Genomic DNA, 19,511 nt, shown 5'->3' on the forward strand with positions numbered 1-19,511 from the left:
AGCAAGTAACCTTGGTCGACGCCTTAGGACATTCGCGAGCCATGTGCCCTCTTTGATTACAATTAAAGCAAGTGGGTCCAAAACTCCCGGAACCACCCTTCTTCGCACTATTAACGCTCTCGGCGCCTCTTTTGGACTTCTTGTTTGAAAAATTCGAATGGCTCGATCCTTCAAACTTCCTTTTCGAAAAAGTAAAATCACTCTTCCTAGGCACCTCCGGCTCAAAACCCCGAGCCAACTCAAACAATTCATCAAAAGTCTTAGCCATACCCCGGCTAATCTTGCTCTTGTAGTCGGCATTCAAGGTACGATAAAAATCTTTCATAAGCTTATGATCATCACCCACATACTCCGGGCAAAAACGAGTCTTTGCCAAGAATGTAGACTTAAGGGTAACTAAATCCATGGAACCTTGTTGCAAATGATGCAACTCGTCCCGGATTCGATCAAGATCGGATGAAGTTCGGTATTCCTTGAAAAACTCTTTCTTGAACTCCTCCCATGTCAAGTCCACGCATTGCTCTTCGCCATACAAATTGATTTTATCATCCCACCACAACTTGCCCTCTTCACGTAACATGCTAGACCCAAACCTCGTCTTCTTCTCGGGAGGACACTCCGCGGTACGGAAGGCCCCCTCGATGTCCGAAATCCAACAAGTACTTTTCAACGGATCCCTCACCCCATTAAACGTCGGAGGTTGAGTATCCTTAAAATTTTTGTAGTGGAAGTCTCTCTTTCCATCACCCCCTTCACCTCGAGGATAAATGTTTCTAGCATCAAGGGCCTCTTCAATAGTGGCCTTCATTCGTTCGTTTATCATTTCGGTCACTTGCCCATCGACCGACTCTTGGAAGACCTTTCGAACGTCCGCAAGAAAATCCGATTTCAACTTCTTAAAGACGGCCTCGACCTTGGTTGAGAACTCGGCGTCTTCACGTGTACTTCCGTTATCGTGATCGGGACCGTTTCTCGTCTTCATTCTATAAAACGAATTAGCTTAAACCACAAAACGAAAGGGCAAATATACACAATTACATACATATACGCCTCACTACCCCATCTCGCTCAACAATCGTCGTACATTGCTTGTTTGACCCGATTTGCACCCGTAGTAATGGTAGCTAGTCATTACTACGCGAGCACGTCGCGCTAACTCGCTAGTACAACGTCCATCTCGCTTGATGATTGCTAAACACAACACAAACAAATAGCGCATGATTAGTTCACATAAACCTATGCACTAATCATTCCGATCCGACCCAAAGTCCTACAAGTCCCGCATAATCACGCACACAAAAGTCTAAGTCTAGGCGCCTATCTCAAGTCACCTAAATCCCTTAGACCATGCTCTGATACCACTTGTAACAACCCAAACCAACACCCGACAAAACCTTGTGAAAATACGAAATAAAAAAAAAAAATTCTGTTGCAGACCATCGGCGCGCCGCGCCATATGGCCCGCGCGCCACGCCATATCTGGCTGTCCCCGGGACTTTTAACCACGAAAATATTGACTAGTTCCCGGCACTTTTAGACAAAACGCTTTTTACCATACAACCAAATATGTAAAACTAACATGTTTCAAACATAAAATTAAAGTTTTACAAGCGGGGCCCACACGACCCAAATTACAAGTTTAGTACAATTTAGGAGTTTCGACCACCAAAAAGTTTAAGTTCCAAACTACACAATGAGCATGGCGTTTGGGATTAAACTACCCAACTATCGATCAAACTCCGAGAGCTACTAAAACCAAAAGCGTCCCTTAGCAACAAGCGGGATCCCTAGTCCAAAACGATGCCCTTACCCTTGTCCAACACCGAACCTATAAAAGTGGTAAACAACGAGAGGGTAAGCAAAGCTTAGTGAATGCAATAATTACACATACATATATATCGCCCATCTATTTGCAATCACAACACAAGATACCTCGTACGAAACGTGTAACACAAAAGCATGTCATCAACCTCAAACACTTAACAAGTCATACAATAACATAACCGAGTTAGCATATACTCAACACAACCATAAATAATTTAGCATGCTAAATATCAACAAATCTTAATATGGTTAACCATGACGCTATGGTGCTACCGGCTCGTGGTTCACACCATACGCATTGAGTCTCACTCGTTTATAGTGCTACCGGCTCGTGGTTCACACTTTGTTTATAGTGCTACCGGCTCGTGGTTCACACTCGATGCTACCGGCTCGTGGTTCACATCAATTATTTTATAGTGCTACCGGCTCGTGGTTCACACTCGATGCTACCGGCTCGTGGTTTACATCAATTATTTTATAGTGCTACCGGCTCGTGGTTCACACTCGATGCTACCGGCTCGTGGTTCACATCAATTTACACACATGCTATGGTACTACCGGCTCGATGGTTCATACCATAACACCCACAAATAAACAAGCCATATACACGAATGCATAATTATTCCACTCACCTCAAAATCTCTTGGTGAAAGATAACCGAGCTTGAACACTTCAATGTAACGCACCTATTACATTTATCACAATATCAAAATCACAACTCGAGTTGGTCAACACTCTAAAGCTCACTCCTAGTGTTAATTTGACCCATGGTGCAAATCCGACCCATTTGCACCCTTAACCCTAAAATCGGGTTAACTCATCACAAAACCCTATCATTAACCAAAGTAGGTTCATTACACATTTTAACACTAGTTTTAGGCTTCAACCACACATATTAATTAGCTTAGGTTCATTTTGACCTATTTGACACTTTCAAAGTCAACCTACCCATTTTGGGTCAACCACTAACCCATTTACACCCATTTACATAAATCATGGTGTTCTAGCAATTTTACTAGCTAATTAGGGTTCTCTAACAACAAGTAACTCTTCCAAACCCTAGTTAACCCAATATTGAGTCTACATGACTCAAATTACCCTAGAACACCCAAAACACTAACAAAATGGGTTTTATGTTCATCTTCACCCCAAACCCTAGCCCTAAATCAAATTAAACAAAGAAATTAAGATTAGATCATACCACAACTATCACAACGAAGCTAGAGGGAAGGCGAACAACTTTAATGCTTGGACTTAAGCAAGAAACCTTCTTCTTCTTCTCCAAAATGGGGTTTCCCTCACTAAAAGCCACTCTCTCTCTAGAATTGATTTGGATAAGTGTTGGTAGTTGTGGAAGGAGTAAATGAACTCCCCAAAACTGATCTAAGGCATTAAATCCGGCCTCCAAGTGATTTTACCAAAATACCCTCAAAATATCTAATTTAAAAGAAAGAGAGAATCTGTCACAGACAGATGGCGCGGCGCGCCACCAGGCCGCGCGGCGCGCGACTCTCCCAGTCCAGCTCCTTTTGCCTTTTTAAATATATACAACCAAACCCCGATTCGAGTACCGCACAATACACTTATATACACATGTGTACACTTCAATTATTCGGGTCTTACAGATGATTTCTACATATAGACAATCACCATAAATAATAGTTTACAATAGTACTTCCGTTGACAATGCAGTCAAAATAAGATACATGGTGATGATTTGGTGAATGCAACATTTCTTTGAAAAATATGCCATGTAAGACTCCATGCACATAGCTTGTGTAACATATAATCAAACAGCGGAAGACTTCTAGGGAACCTGAGAATAAACATGCTAACAAGTGTCAACACAAAGGTTGGTGAGTTCATAGTTTTAATGTTTCGTATAATCTGTATATAAAGGTGGATCACAAGATTTCAGTTGTTTCATCCAGAAACGTTTATCAAAATATTCTACGAAATTGAGCACCCAGGTAACTAAACTTTAACGTATATATAATTTGTACCCTTTGTATAATCATCTTAATAATACACGCAAACCAACGTGTACGCTTCTCAAATAGCATACATCCGTTAAAAGGCTAGCGCTCTAGCTCGGACGGGGATATCAAGCCCTATGGATCCATATACTACTACTCGCGCCCACCAGTTCTTATAACTGGCAGTTACTAGTTACCAAAGCTAAGGGATTTTCGGTTCAAACTCAGTGTAGAATTTAGTATGTACTTGTATCCATTGTGTTTAAAATAAAGTGCATGTATTCTTAGCCCAAAAATATATATTGCAAAAGCAATTAAAAAGGGAGCAAATGAAACTCACCTTAGCAGCATATAAAGTCGTTCACCAAAATGTGATCGAAACTCGGATTACCAAATAATCGTAGATCTCAACCTAGAGAACATATGTTGGTCAATAAACGTCTATCAAACTAGGTCAGGTTATAGTGTATCACAATCCTAATACTCGAGATCGACATACAAAAGTTATCCAATGTCGTTTCAAAAAGTCAATTTTGACAGTTGTTTAACAAAACGAGGCGTACCTTATATAAGGATTCATTTACTCGGTTGGTAATATTCAAAAATCCAAATTATCAATCTCGTAAACGAGTTGTTTAAATCTTAATTGTAGATTCAAAAGCAATTTCAATTAACGTCAATCATAATTCAGTTGATCATATCTTTTAATCCGTTCATCGAAATTATTCGATATCTAAATGAAAAGTTATTGATTTTTCGCCAGCTTTACAAAAACATGTATATCATATACTTTTTACCAGTAATATATGTATTTAATTCGTGATTCATTATAACTGTTTAACGACGAAATTTAGCATACAAGCATATATAAATATATATATACTCGAGCACTAGACATGGATACACAATTAATATATAAAAGATAAAATATGAGTGCTTACGTATAAATATTGAGATTCAATATTGTAGGAAAGTACGTAGACGTAACGGAGATGATAAACACTAGATTTGATTCACAAATATACCCCCGAACATTACCCATAACCTCCTTGGCAATAACCCATAATTTCCTTAGCTCTATCCCGCTCAAAAACCCATTTTGAAGGTGACACGCTCATAACCTCGTCGTAGTATTTTAGGTATATATACTACTAATAATAATATTATAATAAGATTAATAATAATAATAATAATAATAATAATAATAATAATAATAATAATAATAATAATAATATAATAATAATAATAATAATAATATAAAAAATAATAATTCGGAGGAATGAACCGAGCTTTTATAGTATGTGGCCTGCTACAGTACCTCATGCGATCGCATGAGTTTTCAGTGTTTTTGCCATGCGATCGCATGGCCGCCTTATCCGTTTTTGTTTGCTAGTTCGTCGACATCAAATAGTGTTTACTGTAGCAAATAGTGTTTACTGTAGCAAAATAGTGTTTTACTGTAGGAAATTCGTTTTTACTTGTACATATATATATATATATATATATATATATATATATACATATAATTGTTCATGAATCGTCGAGAGCAGTCAAATGTAATAAAACAGTTCTAAAATTTTGAGATTCAACTTCATAGACTTTGCTTATCGTGTCGGAAACGTTAAATCATTTAAAGATAAAGTTTAAATTTGGTCAAAAATTTCCGGGTTGTCACAGTTAGGAAGGGGTGGCACCGGATTATACTGTGCTAATGGCGGGTATTGTTTAACTAAAGAATCTATATGTTTTTGCTCTATTACCGATACTACGCTATCTACATAATTATCATTTGCCTTAGTCATTTTCTAAGAGTGATCAGAGAATTACTAACCTTTTGTAGTTGGCCGGAATATATGGGATTTGATCGGAATATATGGCTGTACACGTGTAACGCAATCAACGATCGACATTTTTTGCACGTGCGTGGATGTCAGTTTGATGTGCCCAATGTTGAGCGCGTGGCTAACACGCGCCTGCCAACTGCCACTTTACGTCTTGTCAGCCGAATGGGCTTCTGCAGTGACAGACATTTAATGACCTCGAGACGCACGCGGAAAATTTAATGCTAGCCGTTTTCTTGTTTTTTCTTTTTCGCTTAATAGTTTGATATCATATGTCTTGCGTCATATAACATCAAACTGGGGGGACATAATGATACCGCAACCCGCATGCGTATTCCATACGTATGCGGGCACTCGCTATCATGCGTATGCGTGTACCTTATATGCGGTATGCGGCATGCGGTGATGTATCGAATGCCTTTGTTCTCGGTACGGCGGTTACTTGGTCATCAAGTCGATATCTTTTCCATAATTATATCCGTGATTCGGGGGAGTTAGTTATGGACGAGATTATCATTATCTTGGATGGTTCTAGAATTAGGGTTTGCCTATATATACAAACCCTAATTATCATTCTAGGAGCAACCAACATTACGTAACCACCACCTACTACACATCCTACGTAATAAACTATCATCGTTCATCTTCTCAAGGTTTACAAGTTAGTTTCTTATTAGCTAGCACCTACAACCTTGTTAGGGGCCTTCTGATCAACGACCGTTGTCGAAGGTGGACTTAATCACTTGGCCACCCCGCCGACATCATCATGTCGGTCAGGGTTATTCACGGTAGCCGGACCGGAAAGCCTTGTTCTAAGATCCTTAAACCCCCTTTTTACGTATTGAACATGCATATTGACCCTATGAAAAATATATGTCTGATCATTTATAAACCTTGATGGAGCTTTAGAAAGTTTAATGAATGGTTACTCTTGGACATGTACCATTGTTAGAAAATTGAATCAATGGGTTTTATGGCCCATTGGCCAATCACATGATTGGTATACCAGTTGTTTCTATAATCTTAAAAGTAACAATCTGGTACTCGAAGTTGTGATGTGGTCCAACGGTTGGTGGTCTGCCTTTTTTAGGAGAGGTCAGGAGTTCGACCCCGTTGGCTACATATTAAAAACACAATTTCATCCCTGCCATGAGGTATCCATCCATGACACCTTTCCCATATCGTTTTCAAGGTTTCCTCCCGAGCAGCGATGGAGGCAGGGTTATTATCGCTGCATCGGCATAGTCGAAACGGGAGATGATCACAACGGGTGGTTTAGTCCCCCTCACAACGGGTGGTTTAGTCCCCCTCGGGTGATCCCAATCGCTGTTTAAAAAAATAATAATCTGGTACTCCAGTTGAGTTCCTGGCAAATGCTAACGTACGATTTTCTATATTTTATTAAAAGGTACATTTAGTGTTGTAAATCTCCTTATTTCTCCCCGAGATCTCCCCGATATCTCGTTTTTGGAAAGCCGCCGAGACGAGATTTTTCGGTTAACGGGCTCAAACTTAGTCAAATCCACGATTTCTCGAATTTTCTTATAAAATCTCGTAATTTTTCGAATTTTCTCGCTTATTTCTTGATTTTTTTTTTGGAAAAACCTCATAAAAATGTATATAAATATAAATATATTTATTTATTTGTATATATTTATATTATAAAAATTAAAAAGTCAACGTCCGAGATCTCTCCGAGATTTTTCCGAGATGCCAGATGTCCCAAAAAATGTTCAAACGAGATCTCCCCGAGATCCGAGATCTCCAACCTTGGGTACATTACATAGTGATTGTAATACATAGATTTAGGGCCCGGTAAATAGTTATAGGTTAATCTGTCATGTGAAAATTAGATTGAAGTTTAGCCGGTGTTTATTACTCTGGATTGACTAAATAAATATGTCAAGTTGTTTTCGGTATTTTGGCAATTAATTTCTGTCTTCGATATTTTACCACAATCACCATTCATTCGTTGTTTTCAACAACAAAGTGACGCTAAACTAGTAGTAGTACTAGTATATTAAAGTGGATTGATATATTCACTTATGTTATGCATTGATGAGTCGTACTGTACATGTAGATAATGCATAGTAAATGTGGATGCATAAAAAAACCAAGTGAATTTATCATCTCCCATATTAAAAACAAAATGATACTAATAAATATATGAGATAATGATTGACATGGTAAAACAACTACTATAAATTCAGAAAATAATTATGTATACTTCGAATATGAAGAATTGAACTTCAAATTTGGATTCTACATTACCGTACATATGTCATATGCTTTTCGCAATACACATGTTTTACCTAATATAAATCTAACTAAAATGTAAAATAGTCACTAAAAGTCCCAGTCAAAGTGTCAACCAATTAAGTTTCATCTTTATCCATTTAAGTCATTTCTAATTGTTTACTCTTTTATGGGTGTTATGGCGATTTCGAAACGGCGTAGCTTTTAAAGATACTTTTTGTAATAGAGATAGTCTTTTTCATGTAACTAGATTATTTTCTTTTAGTTGGTTAAACCATAGAGGCAAGTTAGTTTCTAATTGGAACACTTGGCTCTCTATGCCTTTGTAATTTCTCCCTTAGCGCCTTGCTAGGGAGCATTTTTTCTATATATTTTATTCTTTGGCCGTTAAAAAAAAAAATTGTTTAGAAAAACATAAGTTAACATTAGCACTCACATAATCAAAAATCGAAACACATATAATGGGATGGAAATATCAATACTGTATCATGTTTCACTTTAAAAAAAAAAAAAAAAAAAAAAACAAACAGCACAAACCCAAGTTTCATCGAGCCCAATATTTAAATAGCAACAAGTTGGGCCCGTACCACTTTTAATACAGTACAAATATTTTAAAACCTAATATAGCCCACCCGTTTGGTCTCCATTTTACGTTAGGGTTCACAGTATTTTTCAACAAACAGCGCAAGCGGCTTACTCATCTCCTCCGTCGCCATGGGTCGTATGCACAGCAAGGGGTACTTTTTTTTATCCATCTCTATCAATACATGATATGTGTGTTTAATTGGATTTGCATTTTTGATTTGTACTTTTGGTTTAAATTTCAGTAAGGGTATCTCAGCGTCAGCTAAGCCGTACAAGAGGAGTCCTCCTAGCTGGTTGAAAATTTCATCACAGGATGTATGAATTAGTCTTTATTACTCTTATTATCAGCATTACTTTTATGATTTTCATAAACTAAAGCTCATTCTATTATACATAGATGTTAATTATTAATTTTAGACCGACATTTATTCAATTGTACAATATTATCCTTATTATTAATAGCAAATAAAAAAAATGTTATTTACATGTCTGTTATTATTTTAGTCATTTATTTATTGCTTACATAAGGTTAAGTGGTGTAACTAAGGTTAAGTGGTGTAACTAAGTGTGGTAATATTACAATTTCTCTTTTTAATTTTTGGTAGTCTTAGTTTATTGGAATTTAGAACATTTCACAAATTTAGTTGCTAGGAGATGGTGTTTTTTTTTTTGCTAAAATACAAAATGAAGAAGAAGAAGAAGAAAATGCTTAAAGTTGTGTTATTAATTTTGATTTATATTAAAATCAATTTAACGCCTGAACTTGATAAAAGAGCAGGTTTGATTTGTTATCTAATGAAATGTGTTTTGAAGGAACTTGTTTATCTTTTTTTTTTTTCCCTTTTCTGAAGCGTGTCTATCTTTTTACCCTTCTAGTTTGAGTTCCGGCTAGTTATATACTTTGTATAATGTGTTTTTTGTGCGGTAGTGTATCAAACTAGTTAACTAACCCAGAATACAGACTTCACTATGTACGCATTTTGAACCATGGACTGTAGACCAACTAAAATGCTGACTTTGTAGGCTTATTAAATTGGTCAATGATCAATAACCAAAATTTTTGCATCATTTTTTTTTTTATCGTTTGATCTTGTTAGCAATTCTCCGTTTGCCATTTAGATAAAATGAATTGTAATCTGTATTTGTTTTGGATGACGAACTCACAAAGCCACCTAGTTACACGTTTAACACTCTTAGCCGAGGCTTGAACTCACGATTTTTTTGCTTAGTTTCTCACCGTTATACAGATAGATTAAATTCCTCTTGTTCAATTGCATTGACTATTTGTTTGCATGCACAGTCGAATGACTTTATATCACTGGCTTTATTTTCCTGAATTTTAATGTGGCAAATTCATTTTGTAGTTGTTTTCTTACGTAAAGGCAGGTTTAATGTTATATCTTGTCTTTCTGATGAATGAATTGATGTATGATTTTATTTCAATTTCATACTTTTTATTTAATACATTTTCTTAATAAATTGTCAGGTTGAGGACAACATTTGCAAGTTTGCCAAGAAGGGTCTTACACCATCTCAAATCGGTGTTCTCCTTCGTGATTCTCACGGTATTGCACAGGTGAATAGCGTAACTGGAAGCAAGATTCTTCGTATCTTGAAGGGACATGGTATACATTTTCTTTCCTTTAATATACATCCACTAATCCATTAATGTTAATGTTTGTTAATAACTAAAGACATCAAAGTTTGTTAACCTTATAATCCATATGTTTTTATAGGTCTTGCTCCTGAAATTCCTGAAGATTTATATCATCTCATTAAGAAGGCGGTTGCCGTCAGGAAGCATTTGGAGAGGAACAGGAAGGATAAGGATTCAAAATTCAGGTTGATTCTTGTTGAGAGCAGAATTCATCGTCTTGCTCGATACTACAAGAAGACTAAGAAGCTGCCACCTGTCTGGAAATAGTACGTGTTATATTTTTCTTCTATTATCACTGTTTATTTCCATGTCTATATATGTATCATATGCTAGGATGAAAAAGTTCATTGTGTTAATTGTTATAGGATTTATATCTTTCCTCAGATTGCCTTTCACCTTTTGATAAATGAAGGATGAAATTTTGTTAATCAAATATTTTAAAATTTAATATTTAATATATTAGAAAAGGGTAAAGGTATTTAGTCGCCGTATGTTTATGCGGCGCAGTAATGATACGTTTTGTCACACCTGTGTGTGCAAGTTGTCTTTTTTTTTTTTGTTCACATTTAGTTGTAAACTTGTAATACATACAAAACCTAAGGTAGCAGAAAACATGGTGTCCTTTTTGTAGTAAGTTACAAGTACTTCATGTATCTGATTAAAGAATGTGCAGCTTGTTTGCTTAGTTGTTTTTCCCCGACTTCTTGATTGCAAATGTAATCCCCGAATTGATAAGCTGAACTGCTGTTGTTTCATTATTTATTCATTGACTTTTTTTTTTTGCTGAGTTTAAAAATGCATTAGCTAGCTCTATATGTTCTACTTATGAAAACAACTTTTTCCTTTTGGTCCTTAATCTGTACTATGGTACTCATTTTCACATTATCTTTTTTTGCAGCGAGTCGACCACAGCCAGCACCCTCGTGGCCTAGAGAAGAATTGTTCTTGCACTAGATGGAAAACGAGTTTTTTATATCGCGTGGGAATCTTTTATTGTTGTTTAGCTCGAATTTTTAATCTGTATGGCATCTATTTCGTTGTGTCTTTATAGATTGAGTTCTTGATGGAATATTTCACATCTATGGTTCACAAAATATGTTTTTTGATCAACTTATTATATGCTCTTTTCATTAGTGGGGTTAGCCGTCTATGTTATACCTGATTCGTAGTTATGTTATCGGATCATTTTGATGATGTCAGCGAGTCTGAGTTCTTTGCTGCATGCAATTCACTTGAAGCAGTCTTAGGTTACAATGCTACTTGAGCTGTAACCAAATTTTATTTCAACAAATGGGAATCATCTGTGTTTGGTTTATAAAATGAATGTATGTGTTTTATTCTCATTGAAATTTGAAAGCGATCAGGAACTATGCTCAGGCATGGCGGTGGCTCTGAAACCTCATATCTCTACCCATCAGAAATCAATAGCAATTTTCGAGTTTTTTCTTTTGGATTAGCAAAAACCCTCCTATGAATGAGCACATTGGCTCCCCATAGAGCGTAAACCTCCGGTAATCAAGCCACCAAGCGTGAGACCTGGTACCGAGTGAATTGCGCATTATGTGCACTCAAACTCCCTTTCTGAACGATTTGGCATAGCTAGGAATCTAACCTGGATGGATGGTGTGCTTCATTGGTAGGTAATTAGTTGATTGACCAATGTGGAGGCGCTTAGTGAGCTCGGTGTACCTCTCACGTGATGGTTAAAGGCATCGGCGTGGGCCTGTTAAGGTGTCGGGAACATAAATCTTTTTAAAACTATTTGTAGAACAAGAGGATAATCGATTCGTGATACCGCAAACACGAAATTGACTTTGGAACACGACCCTTATTATTATCAGAATGTTATTATTGATTATAATCGATCGATCGATCTCAAACAATCATTGATTATAATCGATCCATCTCGAACAATATTTATATAAACTGGTATATAAGAGTTGTTTCTAAGCACTGGGTATCAGAAAATTACTTTATTTTTTTATTAAATAAGCACACAAGCAGTTTTTAAAACGTGTGGATCTAATTATTTGCTGCCAAAACTCAAAATAAGCACATGTAAGCATATAAACACTGATTTATGCAATCTCAATTCTCAAAACACCCGTTTGCTGGAAATTCAATAACTAATCAAGGGACTGAACATGAAATTTTCAAACTTTAAGGATAAAAATTGTATGTAATTATAACTTCTACCGGCGGAGGACTTTAATTTCATTTACATATTTTCAGTTCAAATCAAGCTCTAATCAGTGATTAAACTACACGATTCAGCTTCAAAATCAAAAAATAAAATAAAATAAAATAATTACCAAAATCGAAAGAATTATCAATCGTCTTCAACTCGAGCTTTTGCGTTGATCTGCGCCACCTGTTCGCTTCTCTATTTAAGGTACTAGCACATTGGAACTAAGGCTCTCTTTTATGTAAGTTTTTTTTTTTCTTCTTCATATTTTATATTTTATTATTAATTATTATTTTTAATGTTTATTTATACTGTTAAGCCCTTTATATAAGTTTGAATTTTGAGGTCTGTACAAATCTTGTTTTTTTCTATTAATTGAATAAATCATGCTCAAATTGTGAATCTTGGAGCTTAAAGCGGTTGAAATCTGGATAAATTGATTTTTTTTTTCTTTTTCTAACTCTGTAATATTTTGAGTAGTTTTAATAAAAAAAATACATATTGAAAGGTTTTGAGGAAATTAGACATCTAAACTACAGTTAGATCAATGTTGTGATACAAGCAATGAAGATAAAAGAAGTTTTGTTATAAGTTTGAAACTATTGTTAATTGTTAACTATCATTAGAATTATTAGATTATCATTATTTCAATTTCCTGCTGATCAATCTTTGGAGTTTATCACAATACATAAACTAGACATGATCACGTGAACATGAGTGTAGCAATATCTTGTATGAAGTTACAACCATTTTTTTTACTGAGTATGAGGTGTATAGAGTTAGTAAGATTTTACCTGGATCATGGATTTAATAAAGATGTAAAGCCGTGATTCTAAAATTCATGTCAAATAGTTATTGCATTCGTTTGTTCAATACACTTTAGAATCGTGAAAAGTGTTCAAGATTTTGTAATTGGAAAGCGTTTCCTAAAATTGATTTACGTTGAAAACCTTAAAGGGTTAATGTGGCACATTATTTGGTTTAATGGTACGGGCGTCGTACGTGTGTTTAACGTGTAGTAAGAAGAAATAGTATGCACCAACTCTTGTTTGGTGAAATTAGGGTTTATAATGAGCGAAATACATATGTTACAGCATGATTGTAACATGCTTACACGTATTCTTACTTCAATAATAGAAACTTATCTCGATATGTTTACAATAAGCTTTCAGTATTGCGTGCCAATTTAACATAGTTTGCACTGTATGATTTTATATTACTATCCCAAACTATTTTCAGCTTATCTCGATATGTTCTATTCATGTGTCTAGCGAATTTTATCTACCGTGTAATGTATACATATTTGATTCTTGAGTTCCCTATTTTTTGTCCTTGTTATGCATTTAGCTTATTTTATGTTAATCGACAAATGAATTGATCTTTTTATGATTTTACCCAATCATCAAAAGTAAAATATTTAACGTTCTCGATGAGATAAATGATATAGGTTATCTCTGCTCTTTACACGCAGACAAGTCATTTTGCATGTGGGGCCCTTTTGAGAACAAATCTTTAGGGATGAGAGTGTGTTATGGATGGCGACAGTTTCTTTTGTTTGTGACACTTGTCTTCTTTTTGATGCATTTTCTCTCAGGTTATCATCTTATTTTACATGTGTTAAAACTAAGCTCTATATCAATTTTGATCTTAATGAACCGAACTGCTCTGTTATCGCAGTTTTGGAGTTGCATCAGAACTCAAACGTTAAAAGTATGCCACAAAAGAATACCAAAAAATTTGATCATCTTGTTTTGGGACCCGCTGCTGGTATAGGTTTGCCAAATCGTTTGCAATGTGAAGGTATTTCAAGAATCTATGAACTATTAATTTTGTATTTAAGGACATTTTGGTAATTTTACACAATTCAAACACGTATTACCATTTGTTTTAGGTATCAAGCCTCTCAATAAGGCTGACATATCATCTTCTAACGTTTCCAGAGGAGGTGACGGTGTAACTTTTGTAACCGTTTTTACGGTTTATAACTCGAGTGTTGATGGTGGATCAACTGAGTTAACTACCGTGGGGAAACGTTCATACAACAAGGTGGAACGTTCAATGGCCATTTTAAATACCTTCATAAATTTTATACAGGTACATTTTATGGACAATTCATGGTGTAATATCGGGTGGGTTTGGTTTGAATTGTTTGTTATTGGGTCCCACAACAGTATATGTTTCCATTTTCTATAGTAATCAAGCCGTAAAATTTAATCACAAAGCTTAGTTTTTTATAGCGGTTTTATATCTCAAGAAAAAACAGTTGTGGATACTTTAAGCATCAAACAAACACTATTGTTGACTTTAACTGTTTGATCCATTTGACTCGTTTCTCTTTTAGTTAATATTTGATGATTATACCTCACCAAATCCGATCCATTTGACCCGTTTTAGGTGAATTCTTAACGCTATTATGATTATTGTGCAGCTGATGATGCCTCAAAGTAATGTGATCATCATCACAGATCCAGCTGGCAGCCTTCAACTCAAGAAAAACAGGGCGACTGTATATCCAATTCAAGGTGAATATTCACGCAACAAGTTGATGCTTCAAAGAATCAGGTCTTACATTGTAAGAGCACGATGCACCATTTTTTGGACACATTGTTTCGGGTCAACCCGACCCGTCAAATGCACCATTTTTCCATTTCCACTTACTTTTATTGATGAATTTCTTTAATGTTATTTTTGTATTACTACATCAGCATATTTTGTCACTTTCTTGCAGGCTTTTTTGGAGGAAAAACTTGTAGATCTGACTATGAATCCTAATAAAAAAAGTAGTCATTTTATCTTTACCGATTCCGATATAGCGGTAGTTGGTGACGTTGGGGAAATATTTAAAAAAAATAAAAACTTTCATGTGGCTCTCACTTTTCGTAATAATAAAGAGCAGCCGTTGAATTCAGGGTTTATAGCAGTCAGGGGTACAACTGATGGGATTTCAAGGTATGTTTATCAATCAGTAATATCGACTTGAAATGACGAAATTACTCTCGTGTGCCAAGCACATTACTAACCTTAACGGAAAAACTAACGGTCGTTAGTGAGAAGGACCAACCACGTAACTCGTGCAAGGTGGATTGATTTTGATAGAAAAACTTTACTGAAATAGAAATTTTATTAATTTTTTTTTTAACAGAGCAAAGGTTTTGTTGGAGGAAGTGTTGAAAGTTTATATTACAAAATTCATGAAGGCTTCACGAATGCTTGGAGACCAACGTTCTATTGCTTATGTCATAAAATCTCATGCTTCGTTTGATCCTAAAAAGTTTAGATCACACGAACCTTTTTTTGAGGACATCGATGGTGCATCTGTGCTCTTCTTGCCATGTGAAGTTTACAACTGGACCCCACCCGAAGGTGCCGGTCAATTTCATGGCATGCCTTTGGATGTCAAGGTAATCCTTTTATGTTCACCATCATTATCATTATACTGTTTATTGTACTTTTTGACTTGTTATTACAAACTAACCACCATTTTAATGATATAGTATTCCCTGTTACATTATCATTAAAATGGTGGTTTGTTTGTAACAAAAAGTCTAAGTATAATGGTTCAAAGTTAAACAACTGCTGATTAAGATTTGTTTTTTCCCAGCAAATTCTTTGTTGTCAAGATTGAAACTTAAGGATGTTTTGTCCTAAAATCACATTTTTGACATAATTGATCTTGCTAATCTTCTACAGTATTTGATCTCTACTCATATGGGTAACATATAAAGAAAATAGTGTTTGCCTTTTTATGCCTGTGATGAATTTTGATTGTGATAATCCACCTATTATCAGAATTGCTCTACTAAGGAACAGAGTTAAAAACTCAATGCTTAAGTATTTTCACAGTATTTTGTTAATAACTCAGAGTTAAGTGCATAAAAATGGGATAAAAACATTGGATTTGATTTGTTGTTATTCAGGTGGTTCATTTCAAGGGATCAAGGAAACGGCTTATGCTCGAGTCTTGGAACTTCTTGAACTCTTCGACTTCTCATGATGTATCAGATATGTTGTGCCTTGTATTAAGTAGTGGACGGACAAAATACGATTTTTAATAAAACCCCACATTTACTTTTGTGAAAATGTTAATGCACGTCTACATAATTGATGTGATATATGAGTTTAGTTTTATTCTTTATATTGATATTGATTGATGATTGATGATTGATATTGATTTCTGTAGTAGTGATTATTTATGAAAGTTGTAGCATGTGTTTCCCCATCACCAACTGGATTAGGTATCGTTGTTGTAGCACGTGCTAATCAATATTAGATTCCTAGAATAATTCCTGATCATGTTAAGGTTGTGATAATGGTATTGTGATAATAACTGGGTTAGTTATAGTATAATGACATGGAATAGTTTTGTTAGAAATTTCTTGTTAAAATGATATGTAGCGGATATAATTTTGAAAAGAATTAAAAAGATGCGCATGAATTTGTAGGTGTTCGTATCAATCCAACAATTAAACTTACAACTTCATGATTGAACGATCACATCAGTAATAGGCTTTTTGGTTATACCTTAAATAAGCTTTCAATTCAAAAGGCCTTTTATAATCCAAACATATCAACCTTTTAAAATTGTATTGTGTTTAGTTTTGAGATAATCTGAGTAATAATGAGCCAAAGATTTTGCTTAGCGATCTTGCTTAACCATGACAATAGTAGCATAATTTTCTAATAGTTTAACACAAACTAAGATTGCATCCGATCTTTTAAAAGAATTGGGTCACTTTTTCTCAAATTCTACAACAATAAACTACAAACATATGCTTCAAACTTTCCATTTTTAGTAAACATAAAAAATCTCCCGAATCAAAACAATATCTTCTTTTTCTAACCTCAATAACAAGATTATCAGTAATCAGTTAACAAACATTATATCGTATCACAAAAACAATCAATGTGAACCATCAAACTCAACAAGAATTAGTAAAATGCCACAATTTTTGTATAAAGAATCCATCTTTCTTCACAACGGATCCTTCCTCTTTCCTGACCCGTAGTAACTAATATACCATCTAACAAACTTCTTCAAACCAGTTTGCAAATCAGTACTCGGTTTATACCCGAATTCCCTTCTCGCTAAACTAATATTCGCGTGCGTAAACTGAACATCCCCATTTCTAGGCAACTTCATCACCATTCGTTTCGCCTCAACTTTCAACAATCTTTCCAAAATCCGAACAAGCTCAGAAACGGGCACGGGTGACGTGTTGCCCAAATTTAAAACCCGTAACTGAGCGGGCCCACGCTTTTTCCCACCACTACCCGTGCTTTTTTCCGCGGTATCCAACGCCCCTAAACAACCCTTTACGATATCATCAATGTAAGTAAAATCACGTGCTACTGTCCCGTGATTCGCAGCTTCAAAAATCGGTATCGGTTTCCCTTTCAAAATATCTCTAGTGAAGAAAAAGTACGCCATATCGGGCCTACCCCACGGCCCGTAAACCGTAAAAAATCTTAAGCCTGTTAGCGACAGCCCGTAAATATGATTATAAGTATGCGCGATTTCTTCGCCTGCTTTTTTCGTAGCAGCGTAAAGACTCGCGGGCTGATCGGTTCGGTCTTTTTCCGAAAAGGGTACTTTTGTATTTAACCCGTAAACTGAACTCGAAGAAGCCCAAACAATTGCGGGTTGAGGGTTTGCATTTTTACAAATTTCTAAAAGATTAACAAATCCAGCAATGTTACTGTGAATATAAGAACTAGGGTTTTGCATAGCGTAACGAACACCAGCTTGTGCTGCTAAATGCATCACGTGAGTAAAAGGGACTAATTCGAATAGTTTTTCAAGTAATGCGACGTCGTTTATGTCACCTTCAACAATGTAAATTCCACTTCTTTCTTGTAACAATTGACGAGCTCTTTTTAGTGACGGATCATAATAGTCGTTGAAGTTATCAAGACCCAAAACGCCGTCACCACGGCGTTTTAACGCAACGCTGACGTGGGTTCCGACAAACCCGGCTGCTCCGGTGACTAAAACGGAAAACCCATTTCGGGTTCGGATCCGGGCTGAAGATCTGACGCGTTTTTCCCAAGCGAGTCCGCCCCAAGAACGTGTTTTTAATGATCTACGAGAACGATCTGATGATAATGATGATGGGTATGATGATGATGCTGATGTATGTGATGATGTGTATGATGATGATGATGATGGTGGTGTTTTGAAGAAGAAGACTAACATTAAACCCAAGAAAACAAAGGACCAAAAAGTGAGTTTTGCGAATGAAATGTAATGTGGTCTGAACTTATGAAGAAAATAAGGGGTTTTATCCATTTTGAATTTACCAGGTGTTGATGGGCTATTATCATCATCATCCATTTGATTCATATTCTTCTTGAAAGAAATCTTGAAGAAAAAATGGAATCTTGAAGAAGAAAAAATGGAATCTTGAAGAAATGAACACAGCCCACCTCTTATTTTGATGATTTAATGGTGGGTTTTTCTTCTTTTTTGGTATGAAAATAGAACGATCAAAACTTTTTGCATGTGTATTTTGGATTTTTGTGATTTTTGGGGTGGATATGAAGGTTTTTGAGTGTGTGGGTTTTATCTTTTTGGTTTTACGGAGATTGCAGAAAAAATATGATTAGGGATTGGATTAGAGTGGTGAGGAAGGTGGACTAAATTTGAAGAATTTTGTATGAAAAGGGTGATTTTAGGGTGGACTCAGACATAAAAGGATTTTAAGAAAGTCAAAGGGCGTACGTAGTGTAAAAAGGGAAAGAGTATTGAATATCTTTTTGAAATTGGTCATGGGTTTATTTTGGGTAAAATTAGGGTGTCGTTTTCTGGATTACGGAGTAAAGAAATTAAACTTTGGGGTTTCAGCAGTTAAAGAGGATCTTTTTGATTTCAGGGATTCATTTTCAGCTTAATTTCACATGATTTTTGTGGGGGTTTATTTAATAATAAGGGTTGTTTCTTGGTGGGCACGAGTAGTGGTAGTAACGAATTTAAATCGGTGTTTAGATAAATGTTATTTGGGAATAATGAAGTGGGAAAATACTCATCTCTTCGGGATTAAAATGTTCATAACAAAAGTTCTCTAGTTTATGATAGTTAAGTAAATTCGTCCATTTTGTCTTTTACTTAAAACCATTTACATCGGTCTCGCCCTCACCTTCGCTCTTCACCTTACCCTCAAGGGTTCCAATGGCATTCTTTTACACTCGAC

General features: G+C 35.6%; 3 protein-coding genes across 6 annotated transcripts; 2 read left to right on the plus strand and 1 right to left on the minus strand.

Annotated features, from left to right (window-relative positions):
• Nucleotides 1–8,522: 8,522 nt before the first annotated feature.
• On the plus strand, nucleotides 8,523–11,370 carry LOC139852711 (small ribosomal subunit protein uS15-like). The gene is made up of 5 exons (XM_071842040.1): nucleotides 8,523–8,634; nucleotides 8,725–8,797; nucleotides 9,969–10,107; nucleotides 10,219–10,405; nucleotides 11,038–11,370. The coding sequence occupies exons 1-5, from the start codon at nucleotides 8,612–8,614 to the stop codon at nucleotides 11,069–11,071; spliced, it is 456 nt and encodes a 151-aa protein (XP_071698141.1). The 5' UTR covers nucleotides 8,523–8,611; the 3' UTR covers nucleotides 11,072–11,370.
• A 1,033-nt stretch (nucleotides 11,371–12,403) lies between these two features.
• On the plus strand, nucleotides 12,404–16,436 carry LOC139851778 (uncharacterized). 3 transcript variants are annotated; one of them, XM_071840941.1, is made up of 8 exons: nucleotides 12,404–12,565; nucleotides 13,772–13,918; nucleotides 14,002–14,124; nucleotides 14,216–14,418; nucleotides 14,753–14,896; nucleotides 15,053–15,273; nucleotides 15,467–15,725; nucleotides 16,242–16,436. In XM_071840941.1, exons 2-8 carry the CDS (start codon nucleotides 13,810–13,812, stop codon nucleotides 16,374–16,376), a joined length of 1,194 nt encoding a protein of 397 aa, XP_071697042.1. In that variant the 5' UTR covers nucleotides 12,404–12,565; nucleotides 13,772–13,809; the 3' UTR covers nucleotides 16,377–16,436. The 3 variants fall into 3 exon arrangements, with proteins under 3 accessions (XP_071697042.1, XP_071697041.1, XP_071697043.1); XM_071840940.1 differs by having other exon boundaries at nucleotides 13,796–13,918; XM_071840942.1 differs by lacking the exon at nucleotides 13,772–13,918.
• A 704-nt stretch (nucleotides 16,437–17,140) lies between these two features.
• LOC139851777 (UDP-glucuronate 4-epimerase 3-like) lies at nucleotides 17,141–18,664 on the minus strand. 2 transcript variants are annotated; one of them, XM_071840939.1, is made up of 2 exons: nucleotides 18,523–18,664; nucleotides 17,141–18,450 (listed from the first exon to the last, which is right to left on the minus strand). In XM_071840939.1, the coding sequence occupies exons 1-2, from the start codon at nucleotides 18,662–18,664 to the stop codon at nucleotides 17,297–17,299; spliced, it is 1,296 nt and encodes a 431-aa protein (XP_071697040.1). In that variant the 3' UTR covers nucleotides 17,141–17,296. The 2 variants fall into 2 exon arrangements, with proteins under 2 accessions (XP_071697040.1, XP_071697039.1); XM_071840938.1 differs by having other exon boundaries at nucleotides 17,141–18,664.
• Between the last annotated feature and the right edge of the window lie 847 nt (nucleotides 18,665–19,511).

The sequence above is a fragment of the Rutidosis leptorrhynchoides genome, chromosome 6 (assembly GCF_046630445.1).
Source record: "Rutidosis leptorrhynchoides isolate AG116_Rl617_1_P2 chromosome 6, CSIRO_AGI_Rlap_v1, whole genome shotgun sequence".
NCBI lineage: Eukaryota > Viridiplantae > Streptophyta > Magnoliopsida > Asterales > Asteraceae > Rutidosis > Rutidosis leptorrhynchoides.